The following is a 10,362-nucleotide window of genomic DNA, read 5'->3' as shown; positions in this document are numbered from 1 at the left end:
GCGCTTGCGCCGCCGCTCTTCGCCCCGCCTACTTCCTGTCCCGCGGCTGAGGCGGGCTCGGGGGGTGAGGGGAGCTGGCGGCCATGAGGCCGCGTCGGGAAGGTGAGGGGGGTCGGGCGGCGGGACGGAGAAGAGCCGCCGCTGCCGCCGAGGAGGATGAGGAGGAAGAAGAAGAAGATGTGTGGGAGCTGAAGGAGGCGGAGGGCGAGAGTTCCAGCGATAGCGAGAGCTTCCCGGGGGCTGAGGACGCGGCGGGGGCTCTCGGGAGAGGTAAGAGCCGGCTCGCTGAGGTGGGCCCTGAGGGGCGGGAGCGCCCTCCGGGAAAGGTGGTGGTCTCCAGGCTGGGGTTTGCCGTCCCCGTCCCGTTTCTCCCCGCTCCGGGGCCGCTGGCGGGGCGCGGAGGCCGGGCGAGGTGGAGAGGCCTGAGGTGGGGTCCAAGAGCTGGGTTTCGGCTTGAGCTGTTTGAGAGTTCTCCAGAACAAAAGCTGACAGGGGCCTCTTTTCTCTCCGGTCGCCTTCCCCGCGTGTGGAAGTTCTCCTGTATCTTCTGAAGGACAGTTCCTCTACGCAAATTTAGATATGCGGTAGCTTGAAAGGCTCTCACCGGGACAGGTAAACCAGAAGAACCGGGTGGTGTGTAGCCGTGGCAACAGCGGTGGTGCTTCGGCTGGGTGTATTGAGGCGGTTGTTCTCATCTGCAGCAGGATATGCAGTGTGGTTTCCTTGTCTTGAAACGACCAAGGTGAGAATGAAAACCTTACAAGGCATATGTCAAAGACCCTCGAAAAGAATTGCGAGGGAATGGACGTCTAGTATTGAATACGTGGTAGGGCACGGTGTGTGTCACAGGGGTCAGGAGTTACTGGTTGTCTTGTGAGAGGCGTCTCCTTGCTATGTTTGTGGGGGACTGTGGGGGAGGCGCATCTCATCTAGAGGTAGGCTTTCAGGAAGGGGGTTCCCCCCCCCATCTGTAGGCATTTTGTTTTCCGCTTTTAATGGTGAGCTTTAGCGAAGCTCAGAGAGAAGACCGCTAACAGTCACCCTCTCCTTCCCACAGCTGGATGTGAATGGGAACAGTGATTTTACTTTTACCACCTGTCTGGGCCCTCTGTAATCTCATTTTTGGAACAGAAGTAGTTATATTAGGGTCCAGCACTAGGTTTGTCTCAGTGGGAAATGACTGGGTGGATGCAAGTAATTTCTTAGGCCATCTATTTTTGCATCCTGGACACTCTTTGATGTGCTTGGCAGGTTATATAGTTCTCAACAGGTTCAGCTGAGAAAGGCATAAGGTGTCCTTGTGTCATGGGAGTCTGTGGACGGAGAGGAAAATGGGGAGGCTGTGCTGGTGAGCAGGAAATGCCCATGTTATCAGCAGGTAAGGGGAGCTTAGCAAGAGGTGGAAAGAAGACAAAACAATTCACAAAATAATGGAGGAAGGGAAGAAATGGCAGGAGGGGGAAGATGAAATGGACTATAGAGACAGCACAGAAAGGGTAAATTATATTCTAGGGGGGAAAAAGGAATGGAAAAAAAAAAAGGGAAATTAAAATGTCAAGAAAGAATGCAAGAAACAAGGAAAGTAAGCTAATCCTGTCTTTTAGTAGGCATTTTGGTGGAGAACCTGTCAGCATAGATTTTAAGGATCATGAACTCTCCTTGTGCAGAGGTTGTGGCTAGGACCAGCCACTTTGGAGCAGGAAGCCAGCAACCTTTTCACACACACAGTTGTCAAATCTGCTGTCCAACAGTGAATGCCTGCTGGGGCCATTCACTTCTCCCCCAAAACAGGCTTCTTTTTTTATGCTGATGTCAAACGATGTTTTTATCAATGCAAGTGGCTACTTCAGTCTCCTACAAATAGATAGTAGGATGTATTTTGTGGACTGATATTACTGTGTAGAAAGCACTTTCTCCGTTAGGTTTTGGGTGATCAACTCTGGTCTGGTATCTCGTACTGGTATTGAAGTATTTTATCAGTGGAAGCTCTGCATGCCTTCGCTTTGTCTGATTTATACCAAATCCCTTTTCTAATCCTTTGCTAAATGTTGCATCTCTTTATATGGTGCCTTTATTTTGTTTTCATTGACATCGTGTAAGCCTTTGCTATTTTAACAGTATTGTTTTGGAGTTGCAGCCAAATGGAGTATTGTAGTGTGAGTGATGGTATTTTGTCTGTCTTTGTGCAATGTTAGAGTAGCTTCCACATCGTTCTTCCTTTCTTTTAATTCTTTCTTTGCCCTTTTGACTGTCCTTGCTTAGAGTCTTTCGTTTGTCTGTCTGGTGATGCTTTGAGTATCCAGTGATACTCAAATACTGCCTTATGTAGTGATTAATTGCTCTCTACCCCAGTAACTTGTATAATTAGCACAGATTTTTCCTATAGTGCAGCAGTCTAAAGCTATCTGTACTGAATTTGAACAGCGTGGTGGCAGCTGCTCTTGTCTAAGTCCTAGAATTTATTGGTTTTCTTAAGTCCCTGTAAACCCCAACAGCATGATTACTTTAGATTGCTGAGCTGCTTGGCACTCAGCCCTTACCCACATGCGGGCACAGTTCTTTGGTCTGAAGGTGATTTCATGTTCTGGGCAGGCAGGCAACAGGTGATTGTACAAGTGACATGGGGAAAGGTGGAGAACCTGAGGGAGATCAGAAAGGGCAACAGCGCTGTCATCCCTAAGAAGATGGAGGGCAAGGGTGCTTGTGGGAGCCCAAGCAAGAGAGGATAGCAAGCTGCGGTAAGATAAGTGGAAAGGGTGTTTTGGGGAAGCAGTGTAATGAAGTAGTGCTGTATTCACGTTTCCTTTGTCCCTTGTGCGGCAAACTGGATATATGGTGTTCCCTTAACTCTCCTTGGAGGACTAACGAGTGTGGACAGAGCAGAGTTCCTGGGTGTTCAGAACAAGCAAAAAGAAAACATTTCTTGAGGCAGCGCTTGAACATGCTCATTACGTTTTCTGGATGATGTGAGTAGATTCTGAAGCAGAAAGTCTTGGTCATTGCCAAGATGAGAGTGACTGGGTTGATGAGTCCATGCTCTGAGCCCACGTGACTGACCTCATGTTGCTTCCGGAATTCAGCAGCAGATTTGGGCAGAGCATGCAGAAACCTTGTGTCCTGGGGCAGTGTATTGGGTTTGCATGGCAAGGTTTTGGTAGCAGGGGGGGGGCTACAGGGGTGGCTTCTGTGAGAAGATGCCAGAAGCTTCCCCCATGTCCCATTAGCTCAGCCTTGGTCAAGGCCTCTGTCAGCAACGGTGGCAGCACCTCTGTGGCAAGATATTTAAGAAAGGGGGGAAAAAAAACCCTGCTGCAGAACAGCAGCTGGAAGAGAGGAGTGAGAATATGTGAGAGAAACAACTCTGCAGACACAAAGGTCAGTGAAGAAGGAGGAGATGCTCCAGGCACCAGAGCAGAGATTCCCCTGCAGCCTGTGGTGAAGACCATGGTGAGACAGGCTGTCCCCCTGCAGCCCGGGCAGGACCCCACGCTGGAGCAGGTGGATGCCTGAAGGAGGCTGTGACCCCGTGGGAAGCCCGTGCTGGAGCAGGCTCCTGACAGGACCTGTGACCACGTGGAGAGAGGAGCCCACGCTGGAGCAGGTTTGCTGGCAGGACTTGTGACCCCACGGGGTCCCATGCTGGAGCAGCGTGTGCCTGAAGGACTGCAGCCCGTGGGAAGGACTCACATTGGAGAAGTTCATGGAGAACTGTCTCCTGTGGGTGGGACCCCATGGTGGAGCAGGGCAAGAGTGAGAAGTCCTCCCCCTGAGGAGGAAGGAACACCAGAGACAATCTGTGATGAACTGACCCCAATCCCCATTCCCTGTCCCCCTGCACCGCTGGTGGGGAGGAAGTGGAGAAAACCAGGAGTGAAGCTGTGCCAGGGAAGAAGGTGGGGTAGGGGGGTGTTTTAAGATTTGGTTTTTGTTTCTCATTATCCTGCTCTGATTTAATTGGTAATAAATTAAATTAATTTTCCCCAAGTCGAGACTGTTTTGCCTGTGACTGTTATTGATGAGTGATTCCTCCTTGTCCTCATCTTGACCCGTGAGCCTTTTGTTCCATTTTCTCTCCTCTGTCCAGCCAAGGAGGGGAGTGATAGAGCAGCTTTGGTGGGCACCTGGCCTCCAGCCAGCGTCAACCCACCACAGGCAGGATGTGATTGTTTTTGCTAGGCCTCAGTTGGGGTGTTTTGTGCCAAATGCATAGTATTGCAAAGGCTTAGAAAGACTGTGTGCCTGTTGCTGCTCAGAGGTGTTGAGCAGGCAAACGCCACCCAGGTGGTGTTTGCCAAGACTTTCTCCTTCAGAATGGAGCCAATGCAAACCCTCCTGTTCCTTCTTGTCCCTACCATTGTCCAGAGAATGGAATGAGCATATCCAAGTGCTGCCTTAAGAAATGTTTCCTGATTGCTAGTCCTGAACACTCAGCGGTGTAAATCCAGAAGGAATTGTTGATGATATTTTTACATTGTGGTTATAAGAAATGTTAAAGATTACTGTCGCTGAGGGATATTAACAGAAAATCCCAGAATTCTTGTGCATTCATCAGCACTTTGGGTAGAATTGGTTTTGCTGTTTCTCGTGGTGTTTGTGTTGGTCTTCTAGTCAGCAGTCAGAGGAGAGAAGGAATATTTTATGGAACGCAAGGTGTAAATAACACTGTGGGGAGCTCATGGCAGGGTTAGAATATGAAACTGCTTTTTTGTCTTGTGGGGTTTTGTTCTTCCCCCAGTGAATCAGGCTATAAGCTATTCCTATTAGTAGCAAGGTGGTAAAGATTGAATGTCTGGATTTCAGTAGTTTATAGGCCTCTGGTGTGCTGAGGAGGCTCTGCAGTGGGAATCGCTTCATTGCAGACTGAGCAGTGCTATGGTGGATGTGCAGTGGGAAGAGACTGTCTCCGAGTCTTAACAGACAGACTGAACAGGTGATGTGGTTTTCCTGCAGCACCTTCTGGCTGGTCTTATGATGTGAGAGATGTGATGATGCCCATTTAAAGGTGATGGGACAAGAACAGTCTGTTAAAGTGAAAGAGTTGGGACTGGGAGCTGACCCCTCAGAATTTGCAATGCGGCCAAAATATAGCCTAGTGCAGAGCTCGTACTGTTCTTTGTACCAGGTAAAAACTTTGAACTGTTTTTTTGTGTGCTACTGAGTGGAGAGAGAAGTAAAGACACGTTGTGGAGAGGGGGAGACTGTTCTAGTGCTAAAGACTGCAGTGATTAATCAGAGAGAAATCAAAGGCTGAGAGATGCAGTGGCTTCTTTCTGCCATGTGGTTGTATAGGGATGACACCACTGTGCTCGTGTCACTGTCTCGGGCTCTGAGACGTCCCTCTTGGTGGAATTTAGGGGTGAGAATTACCTTGAGAAGCTGTTTGGTTCAGGTGTGTCCTGTGTTCTCTTCCAGATCAATCTCACATGTCTTTTGAGGAACTACTGCGGGTGCAGAGTGATACGAGAACGAGAGTGTGCAAGCAGGTGACTGGTGGGAAGAAAACTGCAAAACCTGCCAAAGCTATGGTGAAGCAGCAACAAGGCAAAAAGGGGTAAAGAGGTTCTTTTGTCATCAGAAAAATGTGCATGTGTGAGCTGTTTCAGAGCTCTTAATATCGTATCCTGTTCAAATCCCCAGCAGCCACCTCTTACTTGGATAGTTAAATTGGCACTCAATTCCTTTACACCCTCTGTATTAAAGCACTTTTAACCCACGGCATGGTATGCTTCTCTTTTAAGCTGTATGATAGTGCTTTACTCATGTCCCCCGGGCCCTAAAATAGTTATCCTGCTGTTTTCTAAACCCCTTCCAGCTTATCAGCATCTTCTGCCTCGCTCCACTGGCTGGAGTTGCAGTGACAGCCAATTGTTCTGGGATTTCATTCATCCTTCTGCTGTTGTCTCATCTGTGGCTTGTCTGTTGATTTTCCTTTTTTCCCCTCTACAGTACTTATCACAGACTTTTTCCTGTCCTCAGTGGTCTTTACATCTCCTATTTGCGTACTCTGTAGGTGCTATTGATGTGGTGACTGTAAAATGTATTCAACACAACAAAAACTATCAGATCTTTTTACAGTCCTCCACAGGCCCCCACTGGTAACAGCTGTTATACCATTACCCTTTATTTGCAGTACTTACTGGTTTTCAGTCCTCAGAGTTGTATTTAAGTGATTTCAACGGGTTTCCTCTGTTACACTGGCATTCCCTAACCTGTTTCTGAATCTCTGCTGAATACATGTTTCTTCTGCTGTAAACAGTTGATTAGAATAATGTTTCTGCTTTACCTTTCACCCAAGAGTCTGGGGGATTTTGTGTGGTGCAACATCTTCACACAGCGTCTCTATTTCTGCCACATGGTTTGCATAATTCTGTTTTTATTTCATTCCCCTAATCCTTTAAGTAATGCATCACTGTAAATCTCACATGCTGGTTCTCTCATGCTTTTGTTGTGGAAGTGAGCTTAAAAAAAAAAAAAAAATCAAACTTCAGGGAAATCCCCTGGAACTGAGCTGGCTTCAGCAATGCTGCATAAAGCTGACTTGAGAGCTTTGTACAGGGGTGTAGCCATATCAGCGGACGTGAAAATACACTGAACGCTGCTGTAAGTGGGATTTGGAAAACTTATTTATGCCTGCAGTGTTTATGTTCCTGCCCCAGTGTTATTGTGGTGCTGAATGTGGGTATAATGCCCACGTTGTGGGTACTCTCAGCGGGTGGTTCATGGGTCTTTTCATCTTTCTAATAACTTACCTGATGTACTGACAAATTGCAGGACACAGCATCCAAGTAATATGGGAAGAGTAATACCCCATTCTCCCACCTTCTACTGTCCCCCTCGTACACCTAAAGCATCAAGCTCTAAAGGCCTGTGTTGCAAGGAGAACTTGTTCACTTCGTTGGTTGTCACCATGGTCCTCACAGTCCTGACTAACTGTGAAGTCTCTTTTGAGATATGTACCATAAGCTGTAAGGCCTTATTCCTGGGGGCTGATCTTTTCTTTACCTGTGTTATGGTATGCTGTCTCGCTGAGCCTGGACTCAGTAGAATTCACCTGTCTTTGTAACTAGCAGGTCAGTGCAGAAATTCCCAGCTTTGGTCTCGCCTTTCAATATAAGTATTAGTCCAGAGTGCATGAATTGGTGGGCCAGGAATAGAAGAGGGTTGTTGCATGATGAATGAAAGGATGGAGAGGAATAATTGAGTACGGTGCATTTACTGACGCAGGTGGTGGCTGTATCAAGTTTTGCGTAGAATTGTTTTAACCATGCATTTATAGATCGTTTGGTTGTAGTAGCCTTGTCTGGCTCTTGACTGAAGTTACCTCTTTGCTCTGTGTAGGTATCATGGTGAGAATTGAGTGGGAGAGTCTGCCATTTTGGCACTGTGTGGTAATGTTCTCCTGACAGTCTGGCTAACCTCCTGATATGTTAGCCTGGGCTTCGTTCTGTCCTCTGCTCCTCTGAAGTACATTTTTCTCTTTTTCAGGCCATTGGAGATGTCTGCCAAAAAGCCTGTACCTTTTCTGCGACAAGTCGTCTCTGTTACAAAGAAGGTGGGTGCTCCCCCTCCCCAGTTCAGGACCTGACTTCCCTTAGCAGTGTTGGTAGGGCACAGATATGGTCCTGGGGCTGCTGAAGATGACAGAGGCTGGTTTTGGAGGATAGGCCTTGGGCCAGTGTCTGGGGAGAACAAGCGATTGGGTGCAGGAGCAGCTGCTGTCTGTCTGACCTGCTGCCGTGCATGATGCACAGCTTGAGGAGTAACTCGAACATCTTAATATGTTAATTTCCACAGTTAGAGATCTCTTTTTGTCTCTCTCTTTTTGTGTGACCTGACCCAGGTAATCTGTGAAAATCTAGATAGGTTTGAATTCCCAAATCCATCACCTTGACAACATGCGTTCACCCTGCTCTTGGTCTGGGAGTTGCAGGTGTTTGGAGGCAGCACTCACGCTGTTGTTCCTTGAATTGGCCGCTCCTGGGTGGTAGACTTGCATATGATGATGCTTGTTGCTTGTTAGACTGGATGCTTGATGACCTTGTGAGGGATTGCCACCTTGATTATTGGACTCGGTCTTTGCCAACTGCCGATGTTTTCCATGGTGGGTGCATAATATTGCTAGTAAAGAAATTGGCGAGGTCTGATCTGTGGAAGGAGAGTAAGCAGGCTATTAACAGGGTAATCCTGGCCACAGCTCTTACCTTTGCCTTCCCTGCCTTCAGGTCCGCAGAGACCCTCGATTTGATGACCTGTCTGGAGAGTATAAGCCTGAAATATTTATGAGGACATACAGCTTCCTGGACAACATCAAGAAGCAGGAGAAAGAGGTGATGCTGTGTGCCTGTCCTTGGCCAGAAGAACCTTGCTTGGCAGGGGCAGCTTCTGCAAAGGCTTTTCACAGTGGAGGTGGCAAGCAGGCAGTGATGCAGCTTTCTGCTTTCTTCTTCAGATGATTCAGAAGCAGCTGAAAAAATGCCGGAATGTGGAACAGAAGGAGAAACTCCAGCAGCTCCTGAACCGCATGGTGAGTTCAGTGCAGCATCTCCTCTCCTGTGAGGCAATGTACTAGAAGAGAGGATGTGTGACCTGAGGTCTGCCTAGACACTTGCTGACACAGGCCATCCTTTCTGTACAGACGCAGCAAGAACAGGCACAGAAAAACCAGCAGGAATTGAGGGAGAGGGAGCTGTCTTTGAAGAGACAACAGAGGGAATTGGCCAAGCAGGGAAAGAAACCCTTTTTCCTAAAGAAATGTAAGTACTCAGTGTGAACATGCTGCAGGAAGACCTAGAGGGAGTACTGCTGACAGGACTCCAAGCACTGGAAGTTATCCATAATATTCCTCAGAGCTGTGGAGGGATTGTTCTAGTGCTGGTACTCGAGGGACAAGCCAGGGAGGGAGAGGTGAGGAGGGGCTGGTCTGTAGAGATGATTCAGGCTTCAGTTTAAAACCTTGCTCCCCTCCTTTCTACAGCTGACAAGCGGAAATTGGAGCTAGCCGAGAAGTATGCAGAGCTGAAGAGGAGTGGAAAGCTGGAGAGCTTCCTGAACAAGAAGAGGAAGAGGAATGCCATCAAAGACAAGCGCCGCCTGCCCTCACAGAAAAACTTGTGACTGCTGGACAGACATGCTGTTGTCTGGCACTGGGACTTGCTCTGCCCTGGCCAGGCCTTGAAGATGGTCATCCCTCTTCCCAGTATCTGCCTTTCACTGTACAGTGGGTGCTGTTAGGCAGCAGAGCAGAGGCTGAACTGAAGGAAATAGTGCTTTTTGTACCTGAAATGTCCTCTTCACTTGTGGTTTATGCCATGCCTGTGTGGTGACAAGTCTGTCCTGCAGATGCACATGGTGTTGACAGCTGTCTCTCTCCTCGTACCTGCTCATCTCTTCCTCTAGCTAGGAGAGCACGAGCCCTACCCTGCATTGCTGGCTTTACTCCAGGTCTTACCAGACTCCAGCTGAGGTGGGAAAGGACCTCGGGTGGGTGGGCTCTGGTACAACGCCTGCTCCGAGCAGGGGTAAACCTGACTTCAGACAAGCTGCTTCAGTTGGGTCTGGAAATGCCCAAGGACAGATGCTACCACCTCTTTTGGCCTCTGGTCCACTGCTTCAAGTTCTCAAGATGAAACTTTCTTTACCTCCTTCAGTAAACCTGCCTGGTTTTTGTCCATAATCAGTCTTGTTCTCAGTGAAGTGCCTGGCTCCGTCTTCTCAGTAGCTTTGTCGTGGGGAGTGGGAAAGGGGTGCTGTTAGGTCTCTCCAAAGCCTTCTCTTCCTGAGGGTGAATAAACGCTGTTCCCTTAGCCTTTCCTTGCAGTGCTCCAGCCTCAGACACCTTCCACATCCTCAACCGGAGTCAGCCCAGAGGACCAACATCTAGCTTCTGGGGGCCCAGCCTGGATGCAGTATCTGGATGGAGTCCCAGATCTCATTAGTGCTTCTAGGAAACTGATTCTGTATGAAATAAAATCCCTCAGTTTTCTCAGTGTCAGTGCTGTTAAGAGTTGAAAGTGTTTGAACTTGGGGCAGTTAATGCCTCCAACATTTCGTCTGTTGCTCTCTTGTTTCTCCTCGCTCCTGATTGCCCCTCTCTCCTGTGGCTGTGCTGACAAGGAGGTGATGTTGATGTGACCCAGATGATCTCTGTCTGACAGGTCAGACCGTGTGCTGGGAGAGTGCCGCAGCTCTGCAGGGCAGAGCGCTCCCTGGGCACAGCTCTGCTGCGTGCGGGCGGGCAGGTGGTGCGTGGGACCTGGGGAAAGGCCGTGCAGCGAGCAAGAAATGGAATGATGAGCAACTCCTTCATGCCCACCTGAGGGTGTTGCTGAAGTATCTGCCTCCGCCGCAGTTCTGTGGGTGATG

The 10,362-nt window shown here is 48.8% G+C and overlaps 1 protein-coding gene and 1 long non-coding RNA gene across 2 annotated transcripts; both read left to right on the top strand.

The window, feature by feature from the left end:
• The first annotated feature begins 27 nt into the window (after positions 1 to 27).
• Positions 28 to 9,991, top strand: RRP36 (ribosomal RNA processing 36). Its single transcript, XM_030036231.2, has 7 exons — positions 28 to 270; positions 5,413 to 5,551; positions 7,486 to 7,552; positions 8,223 to 8,327; positions 8,450 to 8,524; positions 8,636 to 8,753; positions 8,975 to 9,991. The coding sequence occupies exons 1-7, from the start codon at positions 84 to 86 to the stop codon at positions 9,112 to 9,114; spliced, it is 831 nt and encodes a 276-aa protein (XP_029892091.1). The 5' UTR covers positions 28 to 83; the 3' UTR covers positions 9,115 to 9,991.
• LOC121233736 lies at positions 277 to 3,293 on the top strand. Its single transcript, XR_005933800.1, has 2 exons — positions 277 to 742; positions 1,252 to 3,293. It is a non-coding gene; the product is annotated as an uncharacterized LOC121233736 (long non-coding RNA).
• Positions 9,992 to 10,362: the final 371 nt, after the last annotated feature.

Source organism: Aquila chrysaetos, chromosome 13 (assembly GCF_900496995.4).
Source record: "Aquila chrysaetos chrysaetos chromosome 13, bAquChr1.4, whole genome shotgun sequence".
In the NCBI taxonomy this organism is placed as follows: Eukaryota; Metazoa; Chordata; class Aves; order Accipitriformes; family Accipitridae; genus Aquila; species Aquila chrysaetos.
This window is presented reverse-complemented; position numbering and strand designations above follow the sequence as displayed.